The sequence below is a fragment of the Vigna unguiculata genome, chromosome 7 (genome assembly GCF_004118075.2).
Source record: "Vigna unguiculata cultivar IT97K-499-35 chromosome 7, ASM411807v1, whole genome shotgun sequence".
In the NCBI taxonomy this organism is placed as follows: domain Eukaryota; kingdom Viridiplantae; phylum Streptophyta; class Magnoliopsida; order Fabales; family Fabaceae; genus Vigna; species Vigna unguiculata.
Genome location: NC_040285.1, coordinates 35180341 through 35198160, shown reverse-complemented (window position 1 = coordinate 35198160; position 17820 = coordinate 35180341). Strand labels below are relative to the sequence as shown.

General features: G+C 28.8%; 1 protein-coding gene across 1 annotated transcript; it reads right to left on the bottom strand.

Annotated features, from left to right (window-relative positions):
- Positions 1–7763: 7763 nt before the first annotated feature.
- On the bottom strand, positions 7764–9325 carry LOC114190062 (ethylene-responsive transcription factor ERF025). The gene has a single exon (XM_028078827.1). The coding sequence runs from the start codon at positions 9087–9089 to the stop codon at positions 8478–8480; it is 612 nt and encodes a 203-aa protein (XP_027934628.1). The 5' UTR covers positions 9090–9325; the 3' UTR covers positions 7764–8477.
- Between the last annotated feature and the right edge of the window lie 8495 nt (positions 9326–17820).

Below are 17820 nucleotides of genomic sequence, written 5' to 3'. Positions count from 1 at the left end.
GTACTATTTATACTATATATGTTTATAGGTTTTTTACTTTGATGAGCTTGACACATATGACTAATTATCTTGATTAGTCTTTGATTAATTCATTTGTCTAATCGTGCTTTAATTACCACCTTAGTTAGGATTTCCATATGTTGAGTTTCCTTAGTTGACATATAGCCGATCATGCCACCATAGTACCACTATGACTGAGATGCTCTTATATACATATTTTGTCCTCACTGATGCGTACTCGTCCTTATCGTTTCTTTGCGTAGTTCAGACCATGAGGATTGAGGACATCTAAGCATATGTCGAGATACTCTCAAAGATATATGGTATATTAGTCTTCCAGACTCTATATGTACATAATCAAGTTAACATGTTAAAGTTATGTTTTCTGCATATGTAAGGAAAAATGTATTTCTTTGATCTATCCTAAAGGTATAGTTATAATTGAAAATTAATTATGTAAAACAAGGAAAAATTAATACATCAAACACCGTCTTTGTTTTTTTGTTATGTTTATTTGTTTCCTCATCAGACCAGCTTCCCCACAACCTATCAGAACTTAAATGAAGCATCAAATAATGTAGAAATAGGAAAATTACATTAATTTGAATATTGGAGTAATTGTTGAATTAGGAGGAGGCTCCTCATATATGTCTCTTCAACTGATACGTTGACAGTACAACAGTCGAATTAGATATTTATAGTACTTTGAATTAAAAAAGAGCACAGTAAACTGCAATATGTACAGAAGTAATAACTGCTTCACTACTTGTAGTGTGTACTTAAATTATGCATAGCCACTTGAGGAACAATTACTACTGTTAATAATAATAATAATATTATTATTATTAAAAAAAGAAGAATTATTATTGGTGGTTGTGTTAAGTGGTAGGTGGGGCTAGACTGGGTTCAGAGAACCAAATCTAGAGATAGTCGTTATATGAGCAGTGCATTACCTTCCATTATCAGGTCGGCCCAATATCTAATTAACTTCCAATAATTCTTTCTTACCACTCTCCTCTACTTTGCTTTTCAATTCATTTTATTCCTTTAACCTTTATTTCGATAAATCACACAAAACTCAATGAAAAACAAATCAATTGTGAAAAGAGAAAATAAATAAGCCAAAAATTTGTATAAAGTAGTAATTCACTTAAAAGATAAAATATAGTTTATAATTAAATAAGTACTAATGTATTAATAGTCATTGAATTAATACGTGAGTTTATACTTAAAATGAAAGAATGAGTATAAAAAGTTCCATGTAAAAACATAAAAAAAAATCTTTATCAACATGTTTTATTGATTTTTTATTTACATCTTAAAGGATTGCTTAAAAGAAGAGATTTACAAATAGAAAAAAAAAAATCATTTCTTTTTATATGAGTAGGAGTCAGAAAAAATAAACAGATAAAAATTTGTTATATTAAATTAAATTATACGAGTAGGAGTAAAAAACAAAAACAGATGAAAACATTCCTTCCACAAAACATGTTAAATATCATATTAAATGATCTTCTGTATCTTTTTAAAGATAGAGAAACATTAGTTCCATATTTTATGAACAAACAAATGTAAAGGAAGAAATGAATAATTGATGTCTATTACTTTTAGGATGTATCAATTATTCTACATGAAAGTCAATTGAATTGATTCAGGATTGAATCACCACGATTTGTGTTGTTCAACTTTTTAAATAGAAAAAGTTGCATTATCATGTATAGTTTTTTTTACATGACACTACAAGAAAATTTTCAAACAATGACAAATTTTAGTGATCAATAATGATTAGTAACTATTATAACCAATTTATATACTAATTTACAAAATTAAAAATTACTTGTTACTAAAATAGTCACTATTATAAATAAAAAATTATAATGGATTACTAAATTGGTCTTTAAAATTAGCTATCATGATTTTGACTACCAAAGAAAATTGGTCACTAAAAATTAGCTACTTAGGTTTTAGCTACCAAAATGACTTTATTTCAAAATTGGTTTCTAATTAATTAGTGACCAATTATAACTTTTTTATTTATAATAACTATTTTAGTAACCAATAATTTTTAATTTTGTAAATTGTTATCTAAATTAGTGACTAATTATTTTTTGTTTCTAGGATTGGTTTCTAATTGAAGATTTTTTTGTAGTATGATTTCAATCAAATTATCATAATCAATGAATTTAGTTTGATTTTTTTATGAGATAATTGTTCATAAAATATTCTTACTTGTTGTACAAATAACAAATATCGGTTAGGTGATTAATTGCCATTTTAAAATTTTCTTTACAATACTTATCATCGTTATTTAGTTAATGTTTTCAAAAATAAAATATTATTTTTATTGAAAAGCAAGAATTTGATAACCAATTCAAAAGTATAGTTTCTTGTATAAAAACTTCTAAATTATAGTTTCAATTGATATGATAGATAGTATTTGATTGAGTAAAGAGAAATATTGTAGATCAAAATAGGAAAAAAAAAGATTAAAATTTACAATAGAAGTTTATATGTTTTATTAAAAATTAAAAAAAAACAAGTAAAATTATGTGAAAATAAAATAATATTTGGTCTTATTTACTTTCCACTACTCTTCCTATTTCTAATCTACTAAACAAATTCATTTTTTTCTCATGAACCTTCACCCTTCTTTTCTTCTGTATCATAATTTGTTTAATCTCTTGGTGGAATTGAAAATAAAATCATTTCGTTATTATATATGGTATATTTTTCACGAAGAGTCACTTTTTTTAGAAGAAAAAATTAAAAAAATTTATGATTCTTTTTTGGTTTTTCTAAACAATTAAAAACTAAAAGAAACAATAGATAATTATTTCAATAATTTATCCTGATGATATTAGCCGTTGTTTGTTTCTTCTTCTTTTTTTAAGTGATTTTTATAATTTAAATCAATAAAAAATAGTTTTTATTTTATTTGAATATATAAAATATAATTATTTATTAAATGCGAAAAGGTTATATTATAAAGAGAAATGAGTCCATCATTATTCTAACCGGTTTTTACAAGAGGAAAAGGCTATTAAACACGTAGGAGAAGGTGACATGACAAAACTCATGAACACATTTGTTTTACTTTTTTGTTATTGAACATGGCGAAAAAGGAGTGGGACACCATAACGTTAAACAAATGATGTTTGTGTAAGTTTTGTTCTATTCTGTTGACACCACCACCTTTGCTTTCCACCATTTTCTACTCTTTCCTAACACAAATAATATACATACACATATAAACAATATTACATTTTTATCACATAATAAATATTTGTTACGAAAAGAAACTGTGTGGTAATATAAGATATTTGAGTGTTTGATTTCCTATTTGAGATATATAAAATTTCCACTTTCATATATAAAATTCCCTCCTCACAAGTTTTCAAACATGCTATATGATCAAAACTTTGTGTATGCAATATTCCACTTCCTTCTGTAATTTTTTTTAATTAAATTTAGCATTGTCAATTTTCCCCTCCCATCCAATCTTTTACTTTACTGTTTAAAATAGTACAAAATTGATCAATAGTTTTATATATTTTAAATATAAAAATAGTAAGCATTTAAATTACATTATTGTTATTGTTTAAGTTTTTGATGTTTTTCAGAAGCATTTAAGAAGGCAAAGAAACTAGTGTTTATCTTTTGCATGAATTATGATAAAGATGGTGCAGTGCATATATAACATCAATGAGGGGTCCGCCATGGGTGAAGCACCAGAATCTTCATCAAACAAGTGCGTCATTGTTCCCTCACTGTCTAAAACATGAGTATTAAAAACCAAAGCATATTCTTTTTCATAATTATGCTGGGAGATCACATTTTATCATACTTCTCAATCTCTTTATTAAGATCCTGTTCATAACAATTTATTCATTCAACTAAACTAAAACCCTACAACATCTAACCTGTTCATTGAATTAACCCAGTTTTATAATTAAAAAACAAAAACTTAAAAGAAAAGAAGGGACAGATGAACATTAGAATCTCCCAAAAATCTAGATAGCAGCATAATCCTCAATTCATCCCCACTTGACCCCACCATCTCTCACACTATTTCCTTTTAAGTGTCTAATCTAAACACATTACCCATTTTTAAACCCTTTCATTTGTAGTTTTAGGGCAAAATTGGAAAAGACATATTTCTGGAATAGTTGCCTCTACAATCCTTACATATTCATATTCATCCTCTACCTCGCTAAACTCCAAATGTGTTGTAAACCTGATTTTTAATGATTTTAATTTTGAAGAAGTAATTCCATTCAAAAATATTTTTTTGAGTTAATTTAAAAAAAAAAGAGTAAGGTTTGGATATTTTGTAATTATAAAAAAGATCAGGGAATTTTTTGTGATATTGTGATATGAAATTAGGAAGAATATGTTTTTCATGCAAAAGCAACCGTTTTTTTACCACATAACAACAAAAGTACTGTCTTCCAAAATCACAATTTTGAGGATAAAATTAATTCTTTGTCTATTTATAAAAAATGTTGGCACAATAATTAGACCTGCTTGCACTCATTGGATGTGTCATTAATTCCATTAAGTTGTTTTTTCAAACACCATGTTATAATTAGTTGTGTTGTCTTCTCTGCTTTCAAATCATGTAACCCAAACAAACTGATAGATTTTGCCAAAAAAAAAAAACTCAATTTGATTCCTTTAATTATTATTTTACTATTACAAAATTAATGCACATTGAGTTGGGAAACCTGTGCTCTGGATGTCGAACATTGCCACCTGCATCAGATGACATTCACCAACAAAAGTCTTCCTTAGTGTTTCAAATTAGTACTCAAAATTGAATGTTCTAAGTTTTGGCATTCTTAATAATCTCATATCAAACCCATGTCACAGTGATATCAATATTTGTATACTAAATATTGTTACGTAATTTTCATAAGAAATATACATTTTCATTGAGAGATTTTTTGATATCTCTTTAAAAAGTATTAAGAAATCTTAGGTTTGGAAATGAATAATACATATCTAAAATATAGTAATTGACCGTTACAATCATTCTTGTTAAGAATTTTTCCTAACCAAGTTAAATACTAATTTAACTTGTGTTTTTCAGCCACCTGAATTGGGTATGGTGTTGTTTAAGATAATGTGACAGTGAATTGTCATGTTTTCACATATTATAACTTTCTAATTTAATTAGTTACAGGAAAAAAAATATTATACTAGCTGTCTCTTTATTGAAACCCAGAAAGTTTGTTATGGATTCCTTAACATTTTTATTTGAGAAAAGTACACGTACTGAACACTAAAACCCTGGTTCTTGAGATGATGAACTCATTACAGTATGCTTTTTAGAGAGAAAATAGTGGCGCAGTTGTTTGAATATAAAAATTGGTGACAAGGAAAAAGAATGGGTCTTTTGACTATCACCTTCAACTTTTCCATTTGGCTTCAGCAAAGTTCAACTGGTTAGACCTTGTGTGCATATCAAAACAAAATAGGAAAGTTGACAATGAATCTCCCTGTATCCTCACCTTTCAACTTTCAACTTTCAACAAGACTGATTATATGACAAAATAAAATAAGAAAAAGGTCCTAAAAACTCAACTGTTGATGAAAAATTAAACACTTAACACATAATGAACTATAATTCTTTCAAAAGTCTTCATCATGAATATAATATTTTCCTAAAACCACTAAAAGAAGGAAGGTGGGCCACTGATATTTTCTGCAAATTCACATTCTTATTATTTACATTCAACCATTGTCAGAGAAACATATTTATCCCTTATCCTTTGAATGTTTTAACTTTTTTAAAATATGAAATAATACTCTTAAAATTTATTGCAACAAAAACAAGTTATTTATTTAACTTTTACCCTCTCCTTCTGTCAAGTGTTACAGTATTTCAGTGTCACTTAATATCTTCACTGAAACTATCTAGACTAGCCAGCCATTCTAGATATGACGTTAAAGTTACAATCGAAAAAAAAAAAATATATATATATATATATATATATATATATATAACAATTTATGAAAAAATAATAATATAAAATATTTGTGTTATCAATCTATATTAATAGCATTTTAAAGTTAATGATAAACATAATGTAACTGTTTGAGTGAGCCTTTCATCTTGTGGTCACCTCTGTACAAAGTTTCTGACAAGTGAGAGTAATATATTGGACCAACAGAAAATTTGCCAATCTCATTATATCATATGTACATGTAAGCTTTAAATTATAAAGCTTTAAATTATAAATTAGATTTTTCCAGTAGAAGCTAGAACATGACTGCTATATCATAATGAGTTGCCATGTTTTTGACCTAATATTCTCTTTTCTTTTCTTCTTATTTTTTTTCTTGATGGCTGGTGCATAATTGATCGTGATTTTATTTTTACACATCTCAATTCTAGAAACTTCTCACACACAAAGAAAAAGGCATAATTATAAACTAACATTCTCTAATTATGTTGTCATAAAAGATCTAGAGTAGTGAAAAATAAGATAAATAAAGTATAAATTAATTAATCTTGTCAAACACTGTCATATAACATCAACCTTCCTCAAAGTTTCAAGGTAAAAGTAGATGATTTTCGTTGGTTAATCATCTATTAACCTGATCAACAAAGTACACTGATACCATATCACAGGGAGGACATTTTCTTCTCAGTGAAACAAGCATTGTTGTAAATTTTGTACTGACATCTCGTCCTTATATATCATTCAATGTTTTCTTTTCGATAGGAAGACAAATTAAAATACAATATCGTAATCAAAGATTTGGTTTGGTTAATACGACACTTGCAAAGGAAAAAAGTCACTGTTCAAATAGAGGCGCCTTGGTCAGATCATCAATATATCAACATTCTGTCATAACCGTCGGCACAAACTTTGCATCATGTCGGCAAAGATTGACAAGGGAAGGCCTCTAAAAGGTAAATGTCTATCATAGACCAGAGCGTTCTATCTTCATCCATGTTTCAATTTCAACAGCATTTATAAACCTTGTTCTAATTCAACAAAATCATTCTAGTTGTGCACATGGTAGAGATCCATAACATAACCAAATGAAAAGGAGTGATTGTCATTTCTCAACCGTTGTTGATGTATCACTGTTCTTTTTCTTATAATTTGTCTGGTCATTGGTCAAGATTTCGGTGAACTTAGAATCATTTGAATGCTACTTATCCAAAGCAGAAACATGTATATATTAGTCATATACTATAAATATGTAAGACTACCGACATGAACATGATGGATATAAAGAGTTCTGAAATATCTTGTTCCACCAACACACACCTGAAACAACCTCAAGAAATAGATCGGTATCGATATTTATGCCAAGAAAATCTTTCTTCATGTTACTCTACTGAATGAAAAAGAGGACACCATTGATTCTTCTAATCTAATTGCAAAACATCAAAGAGAAACGTGTTACCTTGAAATTAATCATTTCATGATGCCTATTTAAACATAAATTCTTTGTTTACCCTCGAAAACTCAAGGGTTTTGAAGTTATACGAAACTCTTCCTTTGGTCTTTTCTGTGTTCAAACTGTTGATCCCACAAGTAATAACCGTCCTAAAACTCTTTCTTAATGTATCCGAACTTATTTAACTTTTTTGGGACAATTTGAACAAAACCCTTACATTTCTCTTGTTAGCACAGCAAGTCTCCTGTTTATATGTTGAGGCTGCCTTTTATGTTTGGATATGAAGAAAGTTATGATTAGCAGAAACATTGTGTGCACTCTAACTTTGGCTCCAGATGCATAGCATATAAGAGAATGGATACACCAGTTATTTGTCATATACTATAGAAGAGCTTAGATACATACATACGAGAGATCCCGAAACTTCTACAAACAGCCAGAAATAGTTTTTATGCATCGAATACAAATCTGCCGCAAAAGTACCCCAAAAGGGCAACAAACCCCACACATGTATAGAATCGTCTATGTATTACTAAGGAGAAAGAAAGACCCATGATCAAAAGTAGAATCCTTCTAGCTAGGTTCCCCCAACTGATTGGACCGTACGGAACTACGGAACTACTACGGATCTAACAAACAACGGATCACATAAACCATTCCCTAATAAAATCGTTGGCATCTCTCACCAAACCCAGCGATGATGAGAGTAACCTTATCTCATTCCTTGACCTTATCCCATTCCATATACACCTCAAAGCAACTTTCCCAGCAGGAGCCTTCAAAACCAAAATCAGCTTCAACCAACAAAGAGGGCAAACCAAAACACAGACGCTGACACAAACACCCACCCACACACACTCAAGCATTTTTCTTTTGTAGGAGACAACAAATATCCTCGTAATCCCGTGGGAGCCGTTATCTTGAATATTCAACATACTTAAGACTGAAACTTATAACATTACTTGTAATCTGGAACAACTTGCGTAGGTTGATCCGTGGTCGCACAAACTCAAACAAACAAAAAAAGAAATTACCTTATACAAACAACAAGAAATCAATGATCAGAGGGTATAGCTCCAAAGGTTATCTCCATCAGAATTGGCAGGCGAATCATCAGAAGAAAAGGAAGTGATCCTAGGGGGACTAACCTGCATTCCCCTGGCCATGTCATCAAGCAAATTCGGCATGTTCAACAACTCATCCTCATCATAGTACTCGTCACGCCTCTCCGACTCCTGTCCCATATCAGGGTTTACCACTTGCCCACCCTCCAGCGGCGTCCTCACGAGCCTAGCCTGCGCTGCTGCCGCAGCCGCCGCGCGAATATCAGTGGCGGACAATGACGCGGGAATCGGGTAGGAGAGTATGGAATTGGGGAAGTTAAGGGGCGTGTCGGGTCCCTTCAACGCGAGAGCCGCGACATCATAGGCCGCCGCAGCCATATCCGCTGCCGGGTATGTCCCGAGCCAAATGCGCTTGGTTTTACGTGGCTCCCTTATCTCCGACACCCACTTACCGCTGCGGGAGCGCGTCCCGCGGTAGCGGAAGCCGGCGGAAGGAGTGGGAGACGGAGAGGACGTGGTTGGGGTTGGCGAAGAGGAGGACGAGTGAGGGAAGTTATCAGGGACTTGTATTGGTGGGGGTGGCACGTTTCCAAAAGGGTTGCCATCCATGTAGAAGTAGTAGTAGTAGTAATTGTTGTAGACAGGCACATAGAAGGAACTCGTTGGTTGGCTGTGGTTGTTGCTGCTGATGTTATGTGGAGATTAAGGAAATTGATGAAAGTGGATGTGGTGCGTGGTCGTTGGTAATAATTAAGGGTTAGAGAGGTGAGAGAGCGAGCTGAAACGAAACCTGAAAGCAAAGGTGGTTTTTTTCTGGATTGGGGGGTTAATAAATTATAGTGATGTAATAATAAAGCGTGGGGAAGTCGCGTGGCGGAGGAAGGGGGTTTTGGTAGGATACGTCGTGCGTTGGGGTGAGGCCACACTATGAACACGTATTAGGCACACAATTGGCAACAAAATTAATTCTAGCTGTTTAATTGCTGGTCGATCATCGGGGATCATGGATTTCACTTTTTTTTTTTCTACACATGGGGATGGGGTCTCTCTTTATGACTAATAAATTTTAATGACCACATTTTGTGTACTGCTATACGAGTCTCACCCTCTCTTTACTTTCACCATCTCTCATCATCCATCACTTCTACACCCTCTTATGTGTTTATCGCTTTTTAATTACTATTTTTATCACACTTCATGCTTCTTAGTTTCGTTTTTCTACCATAACAACGTGACCACCTATTAAAATAGGAAAACTATTGAGGCCAAGTTTTTTTTTTAAACTATTTAATCAAACACTTTAGCTGTCACCTATTCAAAAGCTTGTTTTGACCATAGCTTGTATGTAGGCATGCATTTTTTTTTAATGCAAAAATTGTATTAAGTTACAATTTAGGCTTTGGCAAACTACACATCAAAGATATAAATTTTTAATAGGCTCTTTTCTAAAACTAATATACACTTATATATATACTCATAATTTTTAATATGCACCAAGTTATTTTACATGTTACATTTGATTTTTATAAAACATAATTTAATATGTTATAGTAAAGCACTATATTTCCAAAAATTGAGTGTACACTACACATTCGTATGACTTGTTTAAATGTATTATGAATGACGAGCATGTTAGGCAAACATGTTAATTACAATTGAAAAAAGGAAGGATAAGAAACAGATTATTTTTCGGAAATATTAGCCTACCCAGAGAAACTGGAATTATATTACCTTGACATATTAATTTAACTTATTGTCTCCATATATCGACTAACATGGTATTATATACTAAATGCTGAATTTTAAATATACATGTTTGTCTTTTTTAGATAACCTATATTAATGTATAGATTATACATGCCAAAATATGCCTAAAATATAATATTTTCACTAGCATAAGCAATAATGAATATGATTTTACTTACAGTAATGTATACACGGTTAGATTATGTCCAAGTTTATGTCCCAATTGATATGATTGGACTCATTATGCATCTCAACAGAGCCAAACATAAAATTCTGCTTTAAAAAACCAAAACAATAATGAACAAAATGTAAAAAGTTTTAAATTATTAACATAATAGCACATAAACCTTCGCCAACAACAAATATAAATATGTCAACTAAAGTTTTTTTAATCAGAACCTCTCTTTAAAGTTAGGAGATCATTTGTCTTTGGTCATATATATAATCATGGTAACTTTATTTCCCAATCAAGAATTTCTTTTATTTTTCACCTCGAAGAAGTCGAGGAAGGGAACAAATTAAAAGAAATAAACCTAATCATTGATTAAAAAGTTTATTTGAAAAACTCAATTTTAAGACATGAAATTTAAGTTTGGACTAATTCTTTGATGAATCAGCAGAAGAGGAGAATGATCTTTGAAATAGTGTATTTATTATTTAATTTGCTTACCACAGATTCTGAGAAAACTGAATTCAACCCATATTGGCGTTCCCATCATTGATTGATGGAAAAGGAAAGATGGATGAGTAGAAGTTCAATTGAGAGTTCTAAGAAGAAATTGCCTCTGAACTCTGGAGCCAGTTAGAAAGTAAAGAAATAAAAAAGGAGAAATATCTTTATTCGAATTCCGACAATGAATAACACTTGCTCATGCTTTCCATGCCAAAGATGAAACCCAATGCGTAGTTGAAGGAAAAAGGAAAAAGTAAAATATATATATATATATAACTATTAGTACGTAGTGGCTTCATTTTGAAAATTAAAAAAATGGCCCTTAATAATAAAATAGTCAAATGCAAGTTTCTTTTACATGATGAAGATAAGAATATCATTAATAGTGAAAATCAAATATCAATATTATGAAAAGGAAAATTATTAAGAAGTCATTGGAAGGATGTGAGTAATTAGGATTTATACCCTATAAAGTATTAGGTTTGTATTTCATAGTAAAAATTAGAACTTGTGAACACTCATATAAATATTAGGTTGATATTTCACAGTAAAAGTTAGACCTTGTAAACACTCACTTGAAATCCTATGTTACTGGGACACAGAGGGATATAATGATCCACTTAAATCCTAAGTCACGAGAATATTTAAATCCCTATGGAAAGACTGATGAAAAATATATATGGCAAGCTGTGAAAATGTATGGCCTTATAAGAGGAGACAATTATTAGCTTTTCTTTTTTTATGTGTACATAGTACTATCTATATAGTTTAGAACAACTCATTTGCTTTTATTTAATATATTTATTTTTGTTAATAAAAAAAAAACAACAAAAGGACTGGCATGTTAGTATAATAGAATAATGTGTTCTATTATTTAATTTACTCATGTTACCTGTTTCTTTTACTAAGATTTTTTTTTTCAAATCTTAAATAAATCTGATTCTGACTAATAATCTCTTTATTTGTAAAGATGTATGTGAACATTCACATTTAATTTATAATAATTCATTTATTTTATTTGTTCTACTTTTAATTTTTTTTCTAGTTTATTTATAACCACTAAAAATATTTATTGATTATATATATATATATATATATATATAATATTTTGAAATTTATGAATAAGATATTGAGTGTTTTAGTTTTACAAAATTTCTATCTCTCTACCACATTTTCTATAAGTTCTCTCTAAAATAAGTACATTAAAACTCTACCAAATTGTATATTTAGTAGAAGGAACAAAAAGTTGATAGAAAAAGGAGAAATTCTACTTAATGCTTTTGTAAACGAATAAGTTTAAGTCTATTTATTCTGAAGAGGTTTTATGGGAAGGATTTATATTTTCTACGATTTTTTCGAATTGGATTTTGTTGTAATGATGTCTGAGATTTTGATATATAAAGAGAGTTAATGTTTCGGTCACAGCATTCTTATTTGAGGAAATGAAACAGCAAATCCATATTAGAGAAATTAAATTAAAAAACAATAAGATAGAGATATGCAATTGTCATTGTGACTATCATGTGTTATGTTTGTTGGAACCTTGTTTCTGTACAATTTTGGATTTTTAAGTCATTGTTTAATTGTTTATTGATGATTATAAAGATGAGAAACCAATAAGATTTACATAAAAGAAGTAGAATACAAGATAATTTCTATTTATAAAAAAATTGGAATGTAAATCGATAAATAAAATTTAAAAAAATCATTTTTTGTTTATAATTAGTATATAATTTTTAAACTACCATTAAACGTAATTATAATTTTCAAACTGTTACAAAAATTATAAAGAAATGATAACATTTTTAATGTTTCTATTGTGAAAGAAATAATAATTATATAGTAATGAGGTTAATATTTTCTCAATAAAATTCTTAATTTTGCTAGTGTCCAACAATATTGTGCATTGTCTTCATCACTCAAGTAAATGGGGCATAGAATAGTAGAAGCAAATTAGGGAGAGATTTTGTAGATGAGAGTGGGGAAATCTTCTAGTATATATGCATTAGTATGAGTGGAAAGAAGTTTAATGTGATTGGCTAATTTCATTATGTTGGAAATGTGGTTATAGTGTGCCTGAGACAGTGCTTCTAGATCAAAATGCTTATGTAAAAAACAGTTTTTGGATAATGCTTCTTTAAGCATTTGTCTTAACTATTATATCTTAAAATAATAATTCATAACTGTCAGATAACTTTCTCCTACAAAAATGCTATCTGGTTTTGTTGTTTAGTTTGAGTTTTCTAAGAGAAACATTCACCTTATTTGTTACTCAGATAGATGTCGTGGATAAAGTGTTATATAGTTAATTTCTATATAGTGTTTCCTCTATTCATGTTCTACTTTTTTTCTCGTCTATACTCGGTTTTTATTCTTAATATCAATATTTTATTTCTTATGTAATAGTATCTGTGGTAATTAAAGTATTGTTTAGTACTTGACTTCTTCTTTTTTTTTTCTCTATTCTCATTTTATTTAAAGATCTTAATGTTACAAACTTTACGCATTCAAACCTTTTTTAGATTTATTTTCTTTGAAGAATCTTTCTTTGACTTTCTATAAGAGAACAATGATGAACCCAAAGAAGGAAGGGTTACAGTTCTTCTTGCGAATTCTATTTACTCTTTCCATATTAATAGTTAGTAATATAATTTTCCCTTTTATATTGTTAGAGTGCATGGCTAATTTATTGTATAAGGGTTGCACTACAACTTCCTTGAGAATCCTATAACTTGAGATTTTGATTCATTTATACTTAATTGGTTACTTTATTTAATTGATAAATGTGTTTTACAGAATATGGATTTTTGAATTGTTTTTAATCCATCAATTTAGCTTGACCAATTATAATTAATTGATGGACTACTAGAAATTATAAACTTTGTACAATTAATCTTAATTTCTATTTCTATTTCTCTTTATATTCGAATTTGTTTTTAGTATTTTTCTAAATATTATTTCTATTTGATTAGTTAAAAACAAATCTTAGAAAAATATCAATATTTATGACCATAAGTGATTAAATCATTGTTTTAAATAAATATATAATACTTATTTAAAAACAAACCTAAACTTTTATTTATGATTTAAATCTTTTAAAAACATTTTTTATTAATTTTTAAAACTGTTTCTACCTTTTCAAAATCGTTTGAATTATAAAATAACATCTCTCCGAGCAATATCTATATACATTAAGAAAATAATATGTTCTAGTAAAAATATACTTATAAATGAAACGATAATAATAATTTTTTCTTTTTTTTCTTTTTTATATTACTTCATGTGTGATTTGGTAAATATCCACTTAACAACCAATCACACAATATCTTTTTACTTTCAAACAAATAAGACAGTGTTTGAGAAATAATTATGATTAAATGTTTGTTTCTTCACTTCTATTTGATTCTTATTATGAGGTCTAACCAGGACTTGATGTTTTAAAATATGAGTTTTACGATTTTAAAAAATTAAAATATATATAAAGTTATATTTTAAATCCAAACTGACTTGTATCTCATAATTTACTTACGTTAATGTATTTAAAGTTATATATTAAACCTAAACAATGAATGACAACAAGTCTGTGTTGTCTAATTTTGAGGAGTCATTACACTTGTTTTTCTTTAATATGCATCTCTTATGTTAAATTAATAAATTTTTTAAATCATTTTATCATCAAATGAAAGTGCTTATCCACATATTTTTGTAGTGAATGAAAAGAACACTAATTAAGGACGGACAAAGACCATTAACTATAAATGGATAAACAAGGAAAAGACCATTAAGGAATCCTAAACAGGTTTATTGATCTTAAATTATTTAAAGGCTAATCAATCAATCACATCACTATTATACCGTTGTTAGGAAATGCAAAAGCAAAATATCTTTGGGAATATAACTTTTTATTTTGTTTGTTTTGTTGGGTGTGTGTGGTGAAATCATAAAAGATCTGCACTGTACATTTTGCGATGATTTAGAGCTTCTGCAATTGGTTACTGAGTTTTGCCTCCCTGGTCCACAACCAGTACACTCCCATTCCCTTTTGGATTATCCCTTGTCGCTAACATCTTTGCATTTCTGGTTTCACCCCTAGTTTTCACTTTGCACCATCTAACGCCTCATCAACAACAACTAATATAAAATAAATCTCGGTGTTCACAAAATCTAAATTATAAACAAATCACGTTTAAAAAAAAATCATATTAGCACCTTTTTATGTTTTAAGGTGTTAAAATTAAATTTTAAATCTAAATAAAAATAATTTATAGGTAAAATTTACACTGATATATATACTCTAAATTGATTTTATATTTAGTTGGTGTGAAACTTCCAACAGACATCCTTCACACTAAAATATATAGATATCGAGCATGAGACTAGACATCGATGAAAAGTTCGATAACAAGTTGAATTACATGTCCAACAAACGACAAATATTTCGAATTGTGACACAATAAATAAACTATAAATCTCATTAGAATACTTAACTCAATCTTACAAAACATGTTTGCACTTATATAGAATCTAAATTAGTCATATTAATCTAAATTAGTTTTATTTTTGATTGATATAATATTTTTATTATTAAATAAAAAAATAAGAAACATTTTTAGTCGACATATGTTTTTATATGTTTAAAATAACATTTAATCAGTATAAATTATATCTTACCTGTATATTCTAAAGGTATTTATATGATAACTCAAAATTAAGATAAATAATTAAATTGGAATAATGTGTAGAAATGAATGTAGATATATCTAGTAGTACAACAAATCTGTTATTGCTCCATTGGTAGTGTCCCCTTACCCACACCCTCGTCACGTGGGAGATCACGTATGGCCATTTGACACTAATTAGGTTAAGATGGAGGGCCACCCCAAAGAAAGCAGCAAAAGAAAACAATGTTCAGGTCAAGCAAAATCAGGCAACCTGCGACCTCGCAGTCTTAAGATATCTGCATAAAGTAACCGAATCATCTCTTCAAGAGTCCCTTTTCATATATACTTTTCTATTCCCTTCCATTTCTATATTATTGAATTATTAATATTCGCATACAATTTTTATAATCTATATAAAATCAGAAATTAAATCTCACTGTAATAATCTTCCAGAAAAAAAAAATTGAAATGGTTTAACTATGACAAAGTTTTAAACATCCATTTTTTTTAAATTGTGAGAATCTGGAAAATAAAGATATAATAAAAGAAAATGAGAACTGAATGGCTGAAAATATGGAGAGCCAAAAGGTAAGTTAGCACAGGAGTATTGCGTTCCAACCAATGAGCACTGATGCTGTTTTGTCCGTATCCAAAAATCTCAACCAATTACCAGTTTGTCCTGTTTTATTTAAGATAAATAATTTTTTTTATAATTTGATGTATTATTTTTTAAGTGATTTTTTATTTTTAATATTTAAAAATTATTTAAAAAATGTCATTTCATATTATAAAAAAATTGTTAAAATTTAATCGTTAAAATATCATTATTATTTTTATTATTTTTATTGTCTGACCTGATGTTTTGCTTTTAAAACATTGATAGTATAAAATAGTAAAAGAGATATGGAGAGTGAAGTAAATCTAATTTATGGAGAGAATCTAACCAATCATTTCTGTTAATAGTGTGTGGCACTGACTCACTCACCCAAGTGGATGCCAAATTCATTTAGCCACCAAATATTGGTCCACCACCCCAAGCATCTACATTCTTCTTTTTTTCTATTTTCCTTTTCTTATTACAACAAATCTTTTGTCTACTTTATCTCATATATTTTATATTTCATTTTCATGCTTCATCTAACGTGACCATCTCATTGTTGTACTTCAAAAATCAACACTAAATGTTTGTTAATTGAATTTAAAATATAATTAAAGTTTTTAATAAATTTATAAATTTTCAATTGAGTTTTTAATAAATTTTTATAATTTATTGAGTAATCAATAAATTTAATTTTTTTAATTGAATTCTTGTTTTTGCTAATTTAGTAGTGCAGTTTTTGAGAAGCACACATCATTATTATCTTATCATAGGATTGAGTTGTTGTTATAATTTTATTATTTTAAAATTTTAAATTATAATTTTAAATTTTTATAATTCTATAAATTTATATTTTTATAATTTTATAACTCGTGATTCTCTTCTCCTCTATTACAAATCTGTGATGTATCTTTTCACTTAGTGAAGATGAGTGAAATTTGTCTTAGTAAAATTTCTCCAAATTCTGAATGGGATGTTTGCAAATGCAGTACTATTTATAGTATTTTTGTGAATTTTTACGAGTGTAAATTGATACCTTAGACAATTTAGAATTTTGTTTAGTATTTTTTTTGAAAATTCAACATAATAAAAGTATTATACTGTTTTTATAGTCAAAATATCTGTATTGATATGATTTCATCCTAAGTTAACAATATTATTTCGGTTATATATAAACAATTATATAAGATGTGTAGGTGATGAAAAAGAAATAAAGACGTGGAAGAAATAAGAATGCGATGAGAAATTAAGGAGATGAAACTGAAAATAGTGAAATTTTATACACTATTTTTAAAAAAATACTTTCTTTATTATCCCATTAATAACAAAGTAGGAAGAGATGTTTGGATTTGAACACTGTGAATGGAGAAAATAAACTGTAAGAAATATTTGAGATCTAAAGACAGTAAAGGCAGAGTTACATCCAGTCTAATACTGTAGAAAAAGTAATAAATATTTTGATAAATTAATGATTTGGAATAAAAAGACAATTTTTGACACACACTCCCCTTGAACTAGTAAAGGCACACAAATAAAGATATCCGTGTCTGCCATGTTATTTGCTAAAAGAAGATTCAAAACAAAACATGTATTGTATAAAGCCATTTCTTCGTCTTCAGTGTTTTGACCAATGTTTCTGATTCTTCTGTGTTATTGTTGGAC

What these genes read in the sequence shown, in the direction of transcription:
- LOC114190062 (XM_028078827.1), bottom strand. Translation starts at nt 9,089, where the DNA reads ATGGATGGCAACCCTTTTGGAAACGTGCCACCCCCACCAATACAAGTC.